Raw genomic sequence first — 21,032 nt, 5'->3', positions numbered from 1 at the left:
AAGATTCCAGCTAATGTTATAAAGTATATGATAAACTGATATGCTACAATAAATTAACCAGGTTTCAGGCTTTTGCCAACAGGTAAAAAATAATAATTATAGCAGCCTTTGGTATCAATTTAATTTTGAAATTCTACCATAAGATGTGCCATTAGTCTTGAAAAATCTAACAGACAGCTGGTTTAGTTTTTACTTCAGAAATTCTTGATAAATTACAAAAAAACTGCAAGAACTTTGAACTTATCAATTTCCTAAAGTTGAAGTCAGGCTTTGTTTTCTGGTCACACAGCAATTGAACAAGCTTATTTGAGAACTGTTACTGTAGTTTTATCACTAAAGATTCATTTCCAGTAAAGAGCACATTGCATGGGTGGATTTTAGCATGTCCCAAGACAGTAAAGTTTGCATCTTAGCATTGTTAGGTTGATTGTCACTGTCAAGCCTTTTGTTTTGTTTGTCCATGGTATCTGTATTTTCTGAAATCTCAAGCATTTTTCAATTTTTATGCTTGCAGGTTGTGTATGTGACGGCTACATTTCCTTACGTCATGCTATTAGTCCTGCTAGTTAGAGGAGTCACTCTCCCTGGAGCTTACGATGGCATCAAGTTCTACCTTTACCCAGACATATCACGTCTCTCCGACCCTCAGGTAGGCTTGGACCCTCTTTACTTTCCTTCTTACTTTGTAAATCCTTTGTGAGTAATAAACATGTTCTGGAAATGGAGATACTGCCACAGGCAGGGAAAAGGAGCTTCTTTCAAAGTAGATGTTTTGATATTTTTGTCTTCTGTGGGTGTTACACCTTCTGTTCTACAGCAGTGCTTCTGTTTTTGCTCTTGCACATTTGGATTTCAATTTCATATGTTTTCAAAAGTAACAAGAAAGACCAGATATTATTTCAGAGCAATAAAGGTTTAAAGTAGTAAAGCAGTACAAGCATCAACATCCTTGTTATCCATCATGTTCATGAACATGTCCTAATCAGGCTTTAGGGATCATTTCATAAGAGTTCAGGGTGATACTGATGTTACAGTAAATGTGAAGGAAGATGAGGCTTTTTTCCCCACATATGTCACAAATCCTGCACAGCAGTACAGCAAAAATGGTCTGTCCCAGTTAATTGATGTTTTGCTTTGTAAAATATTATCATACAATTAGAAACATTTGAACATTTCTTTTCCACTCTCCAAAGGCAGGGATGTTATTGTGTTGTAATATGGCCGTGACACTTTACGCTGGTGATGAGCTGATCGGAGGAGTCAGATAAACAGCGAGCTTTGAGAACCTGTTGGGTTGAAAGATTACGATGAAGGAAATAGGTGTGGCACATTAATATGTAACACAAATGGAAAGAGACATACACTCAAACTGTAACTCCTTGACCTCATCTGGGAACAGTGGACAGCTTGCGTTGCCAGGCAACAGAGCACCAGTAAATGTCAGTGGATGAGGTGTCATGACAACATGATGTGAGAAAGATGAAAAGTTTGAGGGAGAAAGAGAGTGGAGATCAGATAGATGGATAGAAGTACAATTTGTGCTTCTCCAGAGTATTAACTGCAGTGTTGGTTTTATGAATATTAAAATAGATAAACAAATAAAACAGTCCTGTGGTGTGCATTTGGTTGCAAGATGAATTAAAGGTCACTGCAATTTCTTCTCAAGTCAAGAGACAGTGTGATGTGAAAGCATACTTCGAAGTGCATCTGCCACACTTTGTGTAAAGTGCTTGGGTGATGTTTGACAAATGAAAACATGGCATTCGTACTAACTGTAAATAAACAAAATAATAAGGGCACGGTTAATGTGTTGATGAGCTTTAGTTATGCTCCATGTTTACATGTCTTTTGAAGCTTGAATCTTTCAATTCTTACGTAACACATTTTTCAGCATAGAAGGTACTTACACCTCCATCTTGTCAGAGATAAGCTTTTGTTAACAGATAACGGCTGTTTTGCATAAAGAAATGGAGGACAAAGTGCGATCAGATGCGATCAGAGCTTGTTTGAGGTGACTCTTTAGACTTGAGTTGTCAATTATTATACGTTTTTTGTTGTTAAACATCCTTTTACTCTCACTTTGATTTTTTATATTTTCATTTCACGCTGTTAAGTAAAACAACATGGACTGGATGAATAAATACCTTTTTAAATTTTAACCTTACAACTTCAACATCACCAGCAGAGAAAATTCAGCTTTGGTTTCCTGAAATCGCTTTCAGCCAGTGAAGGACTTCTATCACATTCTGTCGGACTCCATATTTTCAAATAACAGCAAAACACAGAAAAACAGACACCCTAGAGTCCTTTCCAAGCCTCCGTACTTGCCAAGTTGGGAGCATTACAGGAAAGTCTTGGTGCCAGTTTCATAACTTCCTCCTTTTCAAGCATCTCGCACATGTGAACACCTGTTTTACGCTCTCCATGCTGACAACCAGTCCCTGAGGTGGGATGGCATGAATGTGATAATAAGGAAACTTTGCTGCCTCACAGTTATCTATACCGTAAATGTGCACTCACATACTGTAGGACAGTCTGTTCGCAACACTTGTTGGCAGGAAGAGGTGTTGAGAACATGCAGTCTCATTCCACACTTCTGTCTTATGTTTCTTAGATTTTATTTTACACCGTATTAAACATTTATGCCTGTTTAAAACGACAACACTACAAGAACACAAGGACACATTCAACAGTTCAACACAACATTCACACTCCAACAAACAAGAGTGGCAGTGGTGTTTGAACAGAGGAAGCAAGAGAGACTTTTTTTTAAAGAATTAAAGTGTGATTTATAAAGATACAAATAAATAAGTAGTATAAAATCAGTTGCTTGTGCAATGAGAATGCAGGTATAGAGAAAGGTGAGAAAAACACACTTTGAATGGGTCATAAGACCGCCTTACACTATTTTTTAATCTTCATTTGTTTTCCTTGAGACAATTTTAGCTAGAGTAAACGTTGAACGGTATCTGAGTCAATACTTTGTTTATTTCTGCATGTAAATCAGATGCATCAGTGAATTTGATGACGAAAGAGAAAGCAATGCAGATAGCCCGTGGCCCAGAAAAAAGAAGGACGTTTAAAAAAAAAAAAACAAGCAAACAAAAGAAGTGGCTCAGGGAGAGGAGAGGAAGAGCAATGAAAAAAGGCTGCTGCTTGTTTGAGGACATTACTTCTGACACAAATTAGTTTCCTCTTGGACAATCAGGGCTCTGTTCTGTTCAGCAAGCTTTGTGCAGTGTTTACGGCTGGATGTTGTCCTCCCTTTTTACACATCTGAACTTCATCAAGCCTTACTCTTCTGTCCACTGCTGCTTTTTTTGACTGTTTTGTTTCCTTTCTCCCTCCACCTTGCACTTTGCATCACTCCGCTTTTTACTCATACTTTTGGACTAGGTTGCTTTTATTTATCGATTTATTGATGATGTTTGTACTTAACCCCACTTTTTCTCATATAAAAGCTATTGTAGAAATGATTTTTAACCATAAAGGGTTAATATCATCACACCAGCACATGCTATCATACAAAATGGTACAACATTTTGAAACAAAATCCCAGACAAAATAGCCAATAAAATGTTAAAACTAAATAGTAATAATAACAGATATACTGTGCATATAACCACTAAGTACTCACTATCCCATATACTTTCCATCTGTCCCAGTCTGGAAAGGAAGCAGGCTTATTGATCTCAGACAAATGAAAAAAGGCAGAAAATTATATCTCATCACAATTATGCCTCTTTTGAACACCATTTTGTTACTGTGACTGCCCCGGTCAAAGTCTCTGTGGTTGTAATTTATCATCCACCAAGTGAATTGCTCGCATTTGTGGATAAGCTGGACAATCTCCTGTCCCTGAGCATTATGCTCCTCTTCTACATTGGTATGAACATGAACTGTTACATGAACATCTACTGTCTTAAATGAAGCCAGCTCTGTGGATGTTCTGTCCCTGATTGACTCATTTGACCTAACCAGGATTCCAAGTCCTCCTACTCACAAAGCTGGCAAACAACTAGACCTACATGTCAGAAGAAACTGGAGCTGATGAAGTCTAATTCACGCCTCTCCATCTCTCTAACCACTATTTTGTTTGCTTTCTTGTTAGGCTTCAGATTTAAGCCACAGGAAAAAAATGTAACCCCACCCCCCCATAAAAAAACAAACAACTTCTGACCCTGTTAATTCCCAGGGGTTATTATTCCGTTCTTTCCTTATTAATATCCAGTACCAAAGCTGCAAATATGGGCTTTTTACAATGATAACATCAGCAGCCCCTCTGACTCTCAGAAGCTATTTCTTCACCTTCAGCAATCCGCTGACCCCGCAGCCTCCTCTGACAGCTGCAAATCTATCTGCAAATACCTTTGCCTCCTTTTTCACTGATAAGATGGCAGCTATCATTAGCCAATTTACTGAACCTCTGGGCATGGCATCCAATCCTGTAAACACAGTACATGAAGCAGTCCTACTTCATGTCCCTGTCTGACTCCTCCAAGTTCATTGGGTTTAGAGACAGTTCCCGCTGCCTTTGAAAGAGGAGTGGGTAAAGCCTCTGGTCAAACAGCTCTCTTTCAATCATGCTCAGATTGAGAAGTACTAGCCAGTTTCAGTACTTCAAACAGGTCTCAAAGTGCCTCTCGCATGGGTTTGTGTGTTACTGTTATGCAGATAATATCCATCTTAGTCCGTCATTCTTGCCAGATGACCCTATCAATGCAGCAAGGGCATCCATTCTGGTATTATGTCAACTGTCTTCAGTCTATCTTGGTTTCTATCTTTTTTTCTCTCTTTTTTTACTACCTGAGCATATTCTGCTGTGAAAATAATAGACAGAATGACATTGTTGTAGCTTTGTATCAGCTAAGCATTCATTCAGTTTCGTAATCACTGAGTACCTTATGCAACAATTGGCAAAGACCTATTTTAGCATGCTGAGGAAATAGTAAATAATGAGAATTAAAGCTGCAAGCAGCGATGAACGGGCCCTCGCACTCACGGCCACCGCCGCCCATAAGCATATCAGAAATGACACCACTTACGACTTCCTATGTCAAACCATTCAAAAGTTATAGCAGAAAAAAGGGACAACCAATCAGAAGAAGGGGTGGGGCTAATTCAGGCCAATGAAGGTCAAGGACTCACTACAGCGTTCATTGACACCACCCACGACTCTTTATGTCAAACCATTCAAAAGTTATAGCAGAAAATCGGGACAACCAATCAGAAGAAGGGGCGGGGCTAATTAAGGCCAAAGAAGCTCAAGGACTCATTACAGGTTCCCATGACACCACCCACGACTCTCTATGTTAAAACATTCAAAAGTTATAGCAGAAAATAGGGACAACCAATCAGAAGAAGGGGCGGGGCTAATTTTCACCAATTATGGTCAAGGACTCAATACCGAGTCCCATGACACCACCCACGACTCTTTATGTGAAACCTTTCAAAAGTTATGGCAGAGAAAAGTATTCTAGGGGGCACTGTTGAGCCGTTAGGCCACGCCCATTAATGCAAACCAGGAAATATCAAATTTATCACCAGGCCTGGCTTGCATGCCAAATTTGGTGACTTTTGGAGAACTATCAAATATGGACCAATCAGATGAAGGGGAGGCGTGCTTTTTGGCATCTAGCGTTGCCACGGTAACACTTTTGAAAGAGAAAAGTAATGCGCGTAGTCGCAAGATGGAGACGCACATTTTGATGTATAACACACCTGGGTGCACGTTACGGTTCGGGCCGTATTAATTGCCGAAGGAATGGCATAAATTGCGCCAAAATTACACAATTAATTCAAAATGGCCGACTTCCTGTTCGGTTTCGGCCATGGCGCCGGGGGACTTTTCTTTAAGTTGTGACATGATACAGGTGTGTACCGATTTTCGTGCATGTACGTCAAACCGTATTGTGGGGCTTGAGGCACAAAGTTTTCCGGGGGGCGCTGTTGAGCCATTTTGCCACGTCCATTAATGCAAACCATGATATATCAAATTTATCGCCAGGCCTGCCTTGCAAGCAAAATGTGGTGCCTTTTGGGGAACTATCAAATATGGACCAATCAGATGAAGGGGGGCCGCGCCTTTTGGCGTCTAGCATCGCCACGGTAACACTTTTGAAAGAGAAAAGTAATGCGCGTAGTCGCAGGATGGAGACGCACATTTTGATGTATAACACATCTGGGTTCACGATACGGTTCGGGCTGAATTAATTCTCGAAGGAATGGCATATATTGCTCCAAAATTACGCGATTAATGCAGAATGTTCAAAATGGCCGACTTCCTGTTCGGTTTCGGCCATGGCGCCAAGAGACTTTTCTTTTAGTTGTGACATGATACAGGTGTGTACCGATTTTCGTTCATGTACGTCAAAGCTTATTATGGGGCTTGAGGCGCAAAGTTTTTTCTGTCTGAACCAATCAGATGAAGGGTGGGCACGCTTTTTGGCGTTTAGCGTCGCCACGGTAACACTTTCGAAAGAGAAAAGTAATGCGTGGGGTCGGAGGATGGAGACGCACATTTTGATGTATAACACACTTGGGGGAACATTACGGTTCGGGCTGAATTAACTGCCGAAGGAAGGCATACATTTCGCCAAAATGACACGATTAATTCAAAATGGCCGACTTCCTGTTCGGTTTCTCGACATGACGCCCAGAGACTTTTCTTTAAGTTGCGCCATGATACAGGTGTGTACCGATTTTCGTGCATGTACGTCAAACCGTATCGTGGGGCTTGAGGCACAAAGTTTTCAAGGGGGCGCTGTTGTGCCATTTTACCACGCCCATTAATGCAAACCATTAAATATCAAATTTTTCGCCAGGCCTGACTTGGGTGCAAAATTTGGTGACTTTTTGGGCATGTTAAGGGGGGCAAAAAGGCCATCACTTTGTCAGAAGAAAAATAATAATAATAAGAAAAATTCCTGCAAATACAATAGGGCCTTCGCACTGAAGGTGCTCGGGCCCTAATAATAATAATAATAATAATAATTAAAGCTGCAAGCAGCGATGAACGGGCCCTCGCACTCACGGCCACCGCCCCCATAAGCATATCAGAAACGATACCACCCACGACTTCCTATGTCAACCCATTCAAAAGTTATAGCAGAAAAAAGGGACAACCAATCAGAAGAAGGGGCGGGGCTAGTTCAGGCCAATGAAGGTCAAGGACTCATTACAGAGTCCCATGACACCACCCACGACTCTTTATGCCAAACCATTCAAAAGTTATGGCAGAGAAAAGTATTCTAGGGGGCGCTGTTAAGCCGTTAGGCCACGCCCATTAATGCAAACCATGAAATATCAAATTTATCGCCAAGCCTGGCTTGCATGTACAATTTGGTTACTTTTGGAGAACTATCAAATATGGACCAATCAGATGAAGGGGACGCGCGCTTTTTCGCGTCTAGCGTTGCCACGGTAACACTTTTGAAGGAGAAAAGTAATGCGTGTAGTCGCAGGATGGGGACGAACATTTTGATGTATAACACACCTGGGTTCACGATACGGTTCGGGCCGTATTAATTCTCGAAGGAAGGGCATATATTGCTCCAAAATTACGCGATTAATTCAGAATGTTCAAAATGGCCGACATCCTATTCGGTCTCGGCCATGGCGCCAAGAGACTTTTCTTTAAGTTGCGACATGATACAGGTGTGTAGCGATTTTCGTTCATGTACGTCAAACCGTATTATGGGGCTTGAGGCGCAAAGTTTTTTCTGTCTGAACCAATCAGATGAAGGGGGGACGCGCTTTTTGGCGTCTAGCGTCGCCACGGTAACGCTTTTGAAAGAGAAAAGTAATGCGTGGTGTCGGAGGATGAAGACGCACATTTTGATGTATAACACACCTGGGTGCACGTTGCGGTTCGGGCCGTATTAACTGCCGAAGGAAGGCATAAATTTCGCCAAAATTACACGATTATTTCAAAATGGCCGACTTCCTGTTCGGTTTCTCGACATGACGCCCAGAGACTTTTTTTTAAGTTGCGCCATGATACAGGTGTGTACCGATTTTCGTGCATGTACGACAAACCGCATTGTGGGGCTTGAGGCACAAAGTTTTCAAGGGGGCGCTGTTGAGCCATTTTGCCACCCCCATTAATGCAAACCATTAAATATCAAATTTTTCGCCAGGCCTGACTTGCATGCAAAATTTGGTGACTTTTTGGGCACGTTTAGGGGGGCAAAAAGGCCTTCCTTTTGTCAGAACAATAAGAAGAAGAAGAATAATTCCTACAGATACAATAGGGCCTTCGCACTGAAGGTGCTCGGGCCCTAATAATTACATTGTTATTTGAATAAATAAGATTTTTTCTTTTCATTTTTAGTGATCAGCTTTATTGTTTTGAACAAATGGGATAGATTTGTATGATTAACAATGCAATTCTAATATATTTAAAAAAAAATAAGACTAGTATGATAACTGATTATTCCATGCTTAGGTTTTGAACTAGACCTCTTCACTACATTGATCCACCTTCCTATAATTATTTTTTTTACATTCATCACTTTTTAAACGTAACCTTATTTGCATTCAAGCTGCTTGTTTAGTGTGGGGAAGGTAAGTTTGCCAGTCTCAGTTAGCATTGGGTGCGCTCAGCTTCTAACCTTTTGTCTGTTTCATCAGAGCCGAACAAAGCTGAATTAACAGACCTGTTGTATAATTGCAGTAATATAAATGTCTGCGAAACTGAGATTGGACCAACTCTGATGGACTGATTGATTTTGAAATTTAATAGTGTGTCAATTGTGTAATGATAATTAACTTAACAGCAATGTTGGGACATAAGTCGAATTGATTAGTTTCATCCATATGTCTTTACGCTGTAGCTAACACATGTAAATCCATGTTATGTACAACAACTTATGTTTTGTTGGGTTTTTTTGGCGGGGGGTACACTTCCCTGCGTGTTTTTACACAATAAGAAAGTGTAACCAATAGGAAAGCTTCCTTGAGCCACAGTCTCAGCATACCCAAAACACAAGCTGTCCAAATTAGGGACATCAACAAGTGATTCTCTCTGAGCATGAGCCTTTACGGTTTCCCTGTGCAGCCATCACCCAAGGGTGAACTAAAGGGAACACTGATGAACATTAGGAAAGAAAGACCTGTTCTTCCACAAGAACAGTCCTGTATTTGTGAGGTCACAGAAGTTTCCGTGGTTACTCCCAGGAGGAAGCGAAGACCTTGTGTTTATTCATTGTTTTTCAGTGAGGAAATGAGATTAGTGGCCGAATGGTGATGTGAGAGAGTTTTCAAATAGCCATGCTGCATTAAGTTGAATTCACTCAAACCCCATGCTATCCTGTGGGTCCTGTGTAGCTCTGCAAACTAGTTTTATAATGCAGATTTTAATGCTCAGGACAAGATCTTACATGGTAAACAAGGTTAAATCCCTGTGTACATTATAAGCATTAATAAAAGCATTTAATTTGAAGTGATACGGAAGGGATAAAAACATTGCATAAAAACATTTTCGTATTATATTGGTATTGGAGTACCAGTGACAATTCAAATGAGATTCTACTCATCTTTCCCTCATCTAATGTAGCTTCACCCATGACAATGAATTGAATCAGAACATTGAAACATATTCAGTGTTTAATTAAACCCCTACTATCCACCTCTAATCCCACCAAGCAGTAAAGGAAGGGAGTTACTGAAGCGTAATATGAATATTTAGCCACTGAAAGACTCTGGAGCTGCTTTTAGAATTGAATCAATGATTCATGCGGCTGCTCTGTGTGGCTCTCAGAAAGACCAAAAAAGCCATTATTTCTTCGTAGTCACTTAGAGGATGAAGAGTTGGACGAGAGAGTGATGAAAGAGCTTTGGGTTTTCTTCAAAGTAAATGGTCATGTTTTGGTATATCATGATGATCTTATTTCAATTTGGTGCTTTAATTAATTTAAATCACATAAAGATTCTGAGAATCTAAGAAGCTATGACTCAAGAACATGATGGGTAATAACACCAGAAGTCTTTTTTTTATATTATTTTGAATAATGACTGTGTGATGTGGCATGTGCATACCGATTTAAGTAAAATAATAAATTAGAAAAAAGAGAGCCTGGAAGATTGAACTGGTAGGGGACCTTTGTTGTAAATGAATAGTGTTTTTATTTTGTCCCTGTCTTCATGTGTGTACTTTGAATGCTAATGCTACCACCATTTTTGTTGTTGTTTAAATGTACTCTTTTCCTGATCCTCATTTGTAAACTATGTGCATGGACCACACTTGTTTTGCCCAGCTGCATTGTTAGGCAGCAAACAACTCAGTACTAGAGAGATCCAGTCAAGTTCAGAAACAAATTCAGGGCAACGCTTTCACAAAACACTACATGCTGTATTTGCATTTTAATATGTATTTGATGTATCTTTTACACTAGGTATGGGTGGATGCAGGAACCCAAATCTTCTTTTCCTATGCCATCTGCTTGGGTTGCCTCACTGCTCTTGGGAGTTACAATTCCTATAACAATAATTGCTACAGGTAAGCATATTTGATAATGTGAAAAAAAGTGCACCTTCTTTTGAATATAAGGTTATATGTATATCGATTAAATGCACCTGCTTAATTGATGAGCAACAAGTGAAACCACCTCCAAAAAGCTCTGGCAGTTTTCTCATTTGGAGCATTCAAGTGTCTGTTAACACAATGCCCAAGAGAAAAGAGATCTGCAAAGAGTCTTAGAAGAACTATTTTTGTTGCATCTCAATCTGGGTATTGCTGTAAGAGCTTTGCCTCAAACACTTAATATCAACTTAGGCATGATGGTAGAGCATTTTTTGATTTGTGTCAACCTTGCAGTTGTCATGTCAACCACAAATTTCACTGTATAAAAATTATCCTGCAGTCAAATGTAATTGTACTTGTGATAAAAAGTTGAATATTATAAAAACAAGCAATTAAGAAATGTAATTGTATATTTATTACTACTTAATTATGTAACTTAGTTTGTTCCTAATTTTTTTATATTAAACAGCTATAACAGTATTGTTTCTTTCTGTTTTACTCCTCAGGGACTGCCTCATGCTCTGCTGTCTGAACAGCGGCACCAGCTTTGTGGCAGGTTTTGCCATATTCTCTGTCCTGGGCTTCATGGCATATGAGCAAAATGTTCCCATCGAAGCTGTGGCAGAGTCTGGTGAGAGAACATAATATCGACATAATGAATCCAAATCAAAATCAGTTTTCAAAACTCTGATTTTTCTGACAACTATATTATCTTCTAGATATCTTCTAGAACTAGATTATCTTCTATCTTCTAGAGAGCAGATTCTAAAATGTTTCTTTTTGCTCATGTATCTTATTATGCTAACATAGATGATCTTTTGCTGTTATATAATTCCACACTCCTTACTTCGGCTCTTAGACTACTGCATTATCATTTATTTAAGTCAGTATGAATGATTTAGATAATGTGACTGAGCGAGAGATTTGAAATGTTTGGCTAAGAATGCCGTAAGCATAGTGTTTAAGACTTTAAATAAGAAACGCTGCTATCAAAGAAAAAACACCAATTACATAACCTACTTGGCGTTTGTACAAGTGAGCCAGTGTTGTTTGAGGCCATGCTTGTCTTATGATAGCAGACTGCTTCCAGGACAGTGTTGTAGACATCAGTTATGCTTTAGTTTACGAACCGTTTAACTTTGTTCCATAATTTCTTCTTTTTTAAGTTGTCTTTATCTCGTCTTTTTCAAAGATTGTTGTCCCAAAACTTGTCTGGCTTGTAGAGACTAGTTCTAACAGTAGTTTGCACCTCCAGGTGAACTCACTTCCTTTACTCTTAAAGGCAGACTTAGGTAATGAAAGGCTGACCTCCAGTTCAGTGATCGCTAGGAGGTTGTGAGGTTTTCCTGTGATCCTCCCATGAATTACGTCATAGTGATCAGAGCCTCCACCAAAATGATATTAGCTCATTTTTTGCTCATACCCCAAATTTTCAACAAGTTTGGTCAATTTTGGGTATAGTGGTAATCATAGTAGTAGCAGTAAAGTAAAATAATGAACACACAGTTCATTATTTAGACATCCGGAGAACACAGAACGTTTTTGGAGGCATCTTTGTGGCCATCTTAAAATGAATTCATCAGGCATTCTCTCTCCTTTTAATTTTATAATGGCGGTGTTAAGTAAGTTGCCTGCTAGTGTTTCAAATGACAATTAGGAGAAGCTGAGAGTGTGAATGAAAAAGGTAAGCAGAAAAGTTAAGGGCCAGAAAACCAATTAATTACTTAGAAGATTCAGAGATGCTCACACGCATTACTATTTTGAACCCAGCAAACTTTTTCTTCTACAGAAATAAAGACATGATGATATTATAAATAAAATCATCTAAAACATGATGATGCTTGAAGACAAAAAGGGAAAGAAACTGATAAAATAGTTGAAAGTCCTCTCCCCTTTATCATTTGGTGTCTGTTCCAGTTAGTACCAGGGCAATGTCAACAGTGAAAACATTTGTAATGCTTATATTAATAAACAAATGGTGGCACAAGACTAATTATACAAAGGAAAGGGAATGTTAAAATCAAGGCTTTTGAATCTAAGTTGTGGATGGTGCCTAGAGATGGGCGGTACGGACGGATTTCTTTCTTTCTTTCTTTCTTTCTTTCTTTCTTTCTTTCTTTCTTTCTTTCTTTCTTTCTTTCTTTCTTTCTTTCTTTCTTTCTTTCTTTCTTTCTTTCTTTCTTTCTTTCTTTCTTTCTTTCTTTCTTTCTTTCTTTCTTTCTTTCTTTCTTTCCTCATTTTATTGTTTTTATCGTGAGATGACAAATTCTTACCGTGGGGAATTTTTATGACGGTTTATCGTGAACTGTAAAATATCGCCCATTCCTAATGGTGCCTCTTTTATTTTCATTAGTATTGTTTTAAAAATTTTAGTAATAAATTTTTTAGTAATAAATAAAATATGTTTCCTCATTTGTCATGCAGGTCCTGGTCTTGCCTTTATTGCATACCCCAAAGCTGTAACTATGATGCCTCTGTCTCCACTGTGGGCTTGTCTCTTCTTCATGATGTTGATCTTCCTTGGCCTGGACAGTCAGGTGAGTATTACAGCAGTGAGATTGTTGCTTCTAAGGTTATATCGAACATAAAGAGCTCAAAGATGGAGACCCAACAAACCATGAATAATGTTTCTACCAACTACCACAGATTTTTAGTTTCTGACCCCTGGTGTAATGCCAGCCAGTGACCACCTGGTATATTTGCTTATTTCGGCATAAGTAACGTGACTTCTCTCCTTTGATCGTGCGCTGCCACTTTGAAGTCTCAAGTTGTCATATGGCTGGTATGGTCATGGGCTTTTGGAGGTAGAAATTGAATCATGTATTATTCAAAAACACACTAGTGGTGGAGTGGTGGCTGGCGGCTGGTCGCTGGTAGGAATGACAGACGCGGGCCATTGTGGAGGTTGATCCTCATTCACTTCTTTACCATCCCCCAGATCCTCCAACATAACAGATGAGGTAAAATAATTCATAAACTACAATGCCACAGAAAATATACAGGTGAACTCTCCAAAATGACATAACACAGCAAATGTTCCAAATTAGGTATAATTCTATCTAATTATATTAACCTAACAATAACTAAATACAAGCATAAATGGTAAATGGCTTACACTTATATAGCGCTTTCCAGCTGTACTCCTACAGCCCCAAAGTATTAGTAGATTGTAGACGTTCACCCACACACGCACATGCACATTCACACACCGGTTGTCGGCGGAGCTGCCATACACGGTGCTGGCCTGACAACCGGGAGCAACTGGGGATTCAGTGACTTGCCCAAGGACACTTTGATAAATAAATTACCTTCTTACAGTTGTTTTTTTTTTTTTGTAGAAGGATATATTTGACATGTATATGCCCTCTGTAAAGCTGAAGATCGTACGTAGCACGGGGGTCACAGTGGCTCAGGAGCTAGTTTGTCGTCCGTCCAAACATAAGTGCCTTCATATCATTTCCTCATATGTCCAAGTGCCCCTGGGTAAGAAACTGGACACCCACATTACCCTGACATGCTCCTCAAAGTAATTACAGAGGAAATGTTTATGTTTTATCCCAGGACATTTGGAAGAACCACAATCTTATGACTGGAGGCAAAAGTCATACTTACTGTAGGATGAGTTTTGCATTCAGGATTTATGTCCCATCTACCTGTTGTTAACATTAAAACATCTGTTCTCTTTAGACATTGAATGTTAATTAAACAAACAAAAAAAGAAAAGTGGGGCTTGAATAACGGCGTGGCTTATTTGGTGCCTTGGCTGTATTTGATTTTTAATTTCCTTTTATTGTGTTGATTTTCCAAAACCTGTTGAAATAACAGTGTGGCTGGGGGCATAAAAACCATTCAACAAAGCATGTCATATTTTACTTAAAGGGGACTTTTATAATACCACAAGATTTTTTCTTTTTTTTCTTGGTGGCCTGCTGGTGCAATTTCTTTTTTGTTGTTGATTTAGGCCCCCGCTAAGAAATGTAATATTATGGCATGGAGAACATGTGTGATGTCCACATATGTGTTGACATGACGGAGAGAGACAGAGATTGTGCATTCTTAAACACAAGTGTTTGTTTGTTCCTCAGTTTGTGTGTGTGGAGAGTTTAGTGACAGCTGTGGTGGACATGTACCCAGAGACCTTCAGACGAGGCTACCGCAGAGAGCTGCTGATTCTCGGCATGTCCATAGTTTCCTTCTTCATAGGACTTATCATGTGCATGGAGGTAAATGTCACTCATCCTTTAAAGCAGTCATTAAGCTGTGTTTATTTCAAAATAAAAAGCTTTTTTCTGGCTTGTTTGAATATAATATATTTTTAATAGACCTACATGTTTTATGCTCACTGATGTTTAATCCCATAAGCCCATTAACTTAATTTATATTATATTATTTTTTATTGCGGCACAAATTGACTTACATGTATATTTATTTCAATGCAGACGTTGAGTCGTCATCTTCTTATAGGAGTGACTGCTGCAGTACCAGCTGCGCCACCGTGCCCCCCATTATAATCAATCTTTAGATAAAAGCAAGCAGTCTTTGTTACAGAAAATATTTGCAGCCCAACATCAGAAGTAAATCAACTACAATTGATCCAGTTAGTTCAAAATCAAAAACATTTTGATCTGTTGAGCCATTCATATCTGTCATGTCATGTCATGATTCAAAAATAGATTTAAGGTGTCACATATGTAACACTGTTTCCAGCTCTGAAGGTCTGTGGTCAAGAGCAACAGCAAACAGTCCCACTGTGTTTTTGACACCTTAAATCCATATGTGGCCATAATTGTAGAGCTCTCTCAGACATTTAAAAGCTTTCAGGTCTTTATGTACGCAGCAGTCAATGCACTCCCACTGTGTTCATATTCCAGTTCTGTAAGAGCCGTGAAACACAGCAGAAGAATTTACTACTGTACCATGGTCAGCTAGTAACATTTACAGGGCCATGACTTTAGCTTCTACTCCCACCGTTTTCCCCGTTACGTATTTACTTAAGTCAAAGGATGTAAGTCAACACTTTTGTGATAATATTATTGACAGTGCAGATCTGCATTGCAATCAGATTTGTACTATATTTTATTCATAATAGCCTTTGAAGTGATGCTGAGAGAAGAAATCCCTGTCGTGTGTGTGAGTACGGTGAATGATGAAATACAGTGCAACTTAATCGGCTGAAACTGACAGAAGAACAATTTAAAGGTGGAACAGGTGACACCTGGGAAACGTGAGGGAGAGAAGATGGATTTTTCAAAGTACACTACAAAAATGCTCAGCTTTTTCATCTCACCTCCATCAAAAACCATACCCCCAGAACAAATGAAGTCTTAATCCTTTCATATTTGTAACCTATCTGCTCACACGCTGACTGTGACAGAGAGCTGACACCTGTCTTGTCTCATCAGGGAGGGATGTACGTCTTCCAGCTGTTTGACGCGTACGCTGCGAGCGGGATGTGCTTGCTTTTTGTGGCTATATTTGAGTCCATCTGTATTGGCTGGGTGTACGGTAAGACGAAAACTGGAATCACGAATGCAAATAACACATACACTTGGAGAAGAGATGGCCTCATAAATGCTCTCCCTGCCCAAATTATATTTCGTCTCTGCCCTCTGCTGGACAACTGCTTAAAACACATACAGCGTTCACTTCATATTTTTCATCAAAGTATATTGATGATTATTATTGAGGTGTGGAAAAAAATATTGTTTTCTACTGCAAATAGAGAAGAAAGTATCATATCCTTTTTTTAAATGATCAGTATGGGTTTGGATATTGGTGCATGAGCATTAACACTGGCTAATACAAGCAGACGTCTGTCAACAAATACAGTCAGATAGACCAGGAGGCAGGAAGCATTACTGAAAACCTTTGGCTGTGTTCATACAAAGTTTTTGCTTATATTTTATTCACTTCAAGTCAGCAACATTGTTTACGCAGCCAAAAACTGTCAAGAGACATCAATCATGTCATTATTTTGATGATACAGGCAGAAACTCTCGATTGCAATCTTTTTTTTTTTTTTTCTTTCAGGCAGTGACAGATTCTACCTAAATATTGAGGACATGATCGGCTACAAACCTGTCTTCTTCATCAAATGGTGCTGGATGATCCTGACCCCAGGCATCTGTGCTGTGAGTCCAGTGCTGCTTTAGAATCATCGCTCATATAAACACGAAGGTTATGAGACACAAAACTGTGCAGAAGGTTTACATTTGTTTACTTGGAAGGGGGACTTTACATGAAAAGAAAATAATTAATTTTACAAAGGGGGAAAAAAAAGCTTTTACCTCAATCCAAAGATAATTTCTTATACACGCTAATAGAAGTGATTTATAAAGTTGTATTGTCCGACTGGACACTGATTGTAATTTTACAAAAGCAACATTTGATTGATGGGTGCCGTTATGGGTACTGCTGACATACTGACTGCCACACATACCTGAATTGTGGAATTTGTGAAATAAAGACACCCAGTATCTAAGGAGGCATCACAACGGTTGCTGGTGCCAGCCCCAGCTGTGATGTCACTTTATCTACATTCTGCAGTCGTCCATCTCACTTGTTCACTTGTCTTAAGCAGGAACGTTTCTTGACGCTGGAGCTGGAGGCTTTTGTGTTCATCATGCCACATATTATTTGCATGTAACTAGAGTGTATACAAATAGTGCACAGGACCAAAATTATGTCACATGTTGGTTGGAAATTAAACTGTTCCATTATACAGTGACAATCACAGCGTGGCCCCTCTCTAAAACACATATTGCTTTACGGTCTCTTTTAACTTAATACAGTGTTAAATTAACATCATGTTCCTTTTATAAATACTTCAAACTACTGATTTTTGCAGTAAGGCCACTAATGATGCAGATCAGGAGGAAAGCAAGACATTTTTCAAGGAGACTCCTTCACTATCAGCCTTTTTTGTTTGTTTTTCTTTTCGCTTGCATGTTTGTAGCCCCTTGCATAGTCTATAGGCTGCACAAAGGTAATGACATCTACAAATAGAATATTCTCTTTTTTATCCGCAGGCTATTTTCCTTTTCTTCTTAATTAAGTACAAACCCTTGAAGTACAACAACGCGTACACCTACCCTGACTGGGGCTATGGTATCGGCTGGTTCATGGCCATGTCCTCGATGGTGTGTATCCCACTAGGGATGATATGGATGATCTGGAAGACGCCAGGCACCTTTTCTGAGGTAAAACACGACCCACTCCTAACTCCAAATGCGTCTTTAGCCACAGAATTTGTGTTGAATTAATGGTAATGCCTGCAACACTAACTTCACGAGTCTTCTTCTTCCATAATTAGAGTTTTTAATCTTGTCTTTTTCTTACAAAAGACCAAACACACCCAGTTGTAGTGGAAAACTCGCCCAGTATACTGGGCGTGAGATTGACGTTTGAGGCCTTGGCAAAAATGGAAGAACTCTGATATAGATCCTGGTCCAGAAAATACCTGATCCAAGTGTTAGAAGATGATGATAGTTAGGCCCTAGTCGGACGGAGAACATTGTTAGCTGTTTTTCAATTGCATATATAATTTACCTACTTTACATTAAATACACTTGCAGAAATACTAGTGGTCTCTCTGGCATCTGGCTGTCAGAGACTGATGCCGTTCATTGATTTCCCATGATTGCTAGAGGGAAGTCATAGTAAACAAATTGCAGTTTTCTGATGCGAGATAAAAACAAAGTAGTGCCTTCAGGCTTTTAGCAGACTTTAAAATCTTAAGGTGTCCCCGCCCCTCCCTTTTCCTAACTATTCTCTTTCCTCTTCCTCTGCAGAGAATGAAGAAGTTGACGACTCCCAGCCGAGACTTGAAAATGAGAGGGAAGCTTTCTGCTCTCAGTCCCTACGCTAGCAATGACGCAAAACTTAAAGTTGATGGCAAAATATCTACCATTTCAGAGAAGGAGACGCATTTCTAACAAACCGCCGACTGACCCGATCGGCTGCCTGTTGTCTTTACAAAAAGTCAGACAAAGCAAACAGCAACCACAATATCAGCCACGACTCAAAAAACGGGGAATGAAACAAAATGACTTGGAGTGCTATTTTTGTTTTTTAAAAAAGAAAAAGAAAAAAATGGAAAATCACATGATGATATAGTCTGCTTCTGCTTTGCACAAACTCTAAATAACACATTTGCTGTTCTCAATTAACATTGTGACTAAAGCGGCTGTTTCCCTCTTTTGTAACCATTAATATTTAAAGATTTGTTTATTGACATACATTAAAGTGGTTCAGTTTTGTCCTGGTACCTTGTCAGTAATGGTCACACTAGTGACTGTGCCTTACCAGCAATACCAGCGTGTTGTGTTGTACGAGGCTTACACTGTGCATTTATGGGCAAAGTGTTGTGCCTCTATTAAGTACCCAATGTGACTAAATTGTAGCAGCTTGGGGACCATTCTACATATTTCTCTGTGTTAAGAAAGGATACTGCCATTTGTCCTAATACTGAGGTTATAAGAGGACACTGAACACCCCTGCAAGTAAAAAAAAAAAAGAAAGAGTTTTACCTTTAAAGTCTGGGATGCTATCTGAACCAGCTGCAACTGTGAGGGCTATCCAACATTTTTACATCTCTCCCAGGCCGGCATTAAAAATAAATCTGCTCACTATATGTGAATTAGGGGTATTATTGGGTTATTGGTTACTAGATTAGTACACGTGTTCTCTGTCTTTTACCATTTCGATATTTTTGTTGCAACATTCAGTGCCCTGGAGGTTTATGGATAAAATTATGAATAAAAAAATGGGGTTGAGGGTTTAAACGCTGCAAAATCAACCACCTCGGTTAAAGAAATCTTCTTTAGATTTTAGTCTGAGCTGCTGATCATTGACATGGCTACAAATAGATGCGCCTGACTCGCTGGCTGAGTCTAAAACACACCTCTTTTTCTTCTACACCCCTCCTTAGTCATGGATATGTGTCATTCACAGTAATTATGCTGAGTCTAACGCAGACTGACAGAGAGGCGCCTCTGAACCTACAGTTTTAGTTCCTGCTCTGCAGAAGGAGAAAATGGACACTTCAGATGAGCCTTTAAAACCTGATCTGTCTCCTTTTCATTCATTCCCCTCATTTCTTTTTCCCTCTTTAAATGTCAACCTCTGCCTCTGTCTCCCATCTCTTCAGCTTTTTTCCATTGCATTGTTTATTTGAACAGCCACACTGGTCTCATAATACTTTGCATTTCATGCCACATCTATCCTTCACCTGTAGTCTTTGTATTTACTTGCATTTCTTTCTGACATTGAGGAGTTTTAATTTTGCAGTCTGAGCCATTGCAGGGGTAAAAAGCCTTGTTCCTGCTGTTAATATAACGGTTTTGGGATACAATGAGCTGGTCTCATTGTTCACAATAGTCCACTTTATCTTCAGCTCTCAAATGACTTTTTCACATTTACTTGGCTTGTCCAAATCTTTCACTTGCCTTATTTTCATTCTTGCTTTTCCTGATGAAAATGCGATCAGAGGATAGCATCTGAGGGAAAGGAAAAATTTCCTGCAGTTTTTCAGGAGGAGGCAAACAAAGCAGGTGAAGAAACACAGAATCAGTGAGCGGAGGAAGTGTGCAGTGCAATCGTGAAGGAAATGAGAGAAATTGAGGAAGTATTTAGTGACTGAAGTTCCTCCTGTTTCAGCTGTGACATCCTCTTAACCATGTAATTGGTCCCTCTGGTTTGGGTGCATTTTGACTTTATCACGTCGATGTTGCCGACATTGCCGACGTTTGTGCAAGTTAATTGCTGTGTGCATCAGAAATTATAGCTCGCTGTTTAACACTGATCACGTTGACGTTTACTTTTACATCTCATTGTAGAAATTTGTGGCCTATTTCTTGAGATGAAAAATGTTAAAAGAGAAATGCTGTAATGAAAAAGATTACGTTATTTGTTTTGACTTTTGATATGCTCAAGAGATCTTGTTATAGAAATATAATGGAAAGTGCTTTACTGTTCTGTACTGTTCTACACACATTTTGGTATTCACGGGACATACAAACTGTCTGCTTACTCATTTTTAAGAATAAATATTATAAAAAGGTGGAGTTCAGACTTTGGTCTCTTTTATTTAACTCAATCTCATTTGAATAATTGAACACAGACAGGCCAGTGCTGCTTACATACCCTTATCTTCCTCAGAAATAGAAGATAAGGGTACTGTATGTGTAGAAAATGTTTTTTTGCAGTTTGTTGCTGAAAAATACATGGACATTCCTGGAAAATATGTTGGCTTCAAAACACCATATGTTGTTTTAAACTCTCACATTTCTGCATTAATGCTTATAAAAGCAAAGAAATTAATTGAAATGGCCATATTATACGCATTTTCAGCCATCTAATTATAATCTGTCGCCTCTAGAGCAGCTTTGCACTCAGCATAACGGCAAAGCCTGTAATTATTTTTGGAAAACAAAATCCATCAATCCTAAGAAGAGTGTCTTTCTAAAAACAACAACCAAATGTTTTTTTGTGGGCACCGAGCGTAAAGTCA

At 39.2% G+C, this 21,032-nt stretch overlaps 1 protein-coding gene across 2 annotated transcripts in view; it reads left to right on the top strand.

The window, feature by feature from the left end:
• slc6a11b (solute carrier family 6 member 11b) overlaps positions 1-19,041 on the top strand; it is a 29,381-nt gene extending 10,340 nt beyond the window's left edge. For both annotated transcript variants that reach the window (XM_061727414.1, XM_061727413.1), the window contains exons 7-15: positions 515-649; positions 10,395-10,498; positions 11,029-11,153; positions 12,947-13,059; positions 14,608-14,745; positions 15,925-16,027; positions 16,553-16,653; positions 17,551-17,721; positions 18,313-19,041. In XM_061727414.1, the coding sequence (XP_061583398.1) occupies positions 515-649; positions 10,395-10,498; positions 11,029-11,153; positions 12,947-13,059; positions 14,608-14,745; positions 15,925-16,027; positions 16,553-16,653; positions 17,551-17,721; positions 18,313-18,456 (1,134 nt within the window). In that variant the 3' untranslated portion in view covers positions 18,457-19,041. The remainder of the gene's footprint in view (positions 1-514; positions 650-10,394; positions 10,499-11,028; positions 11,154-12,946; positions 13,060-14,607; positions 14,746-15,924; positions 16,028-16,552; positions 16,654-17,550; positions 17,722-18,312) is intronic.
• The last annotated feature ends 1,991 nt before the right edge of the window (positions 19,042-21,032 follow it).

The sequence above is a fragment of the Cololabis saira genome, chromosome 8, assembly GCF_033807715.1.
Source record: "Cololabis saira isolate AMF1-May2022 chromosome 8, fColSai1.1, whole genome shotgun sequence".
NCBI lineage: Eukaryota > Metazoa > Chordata > Actinopteri > Beloniformes > Belonidae > Cololabis > Cololabis saira.
This window is presented reverse-complemented; position numbering and strand designations above follow the sequence as displayed.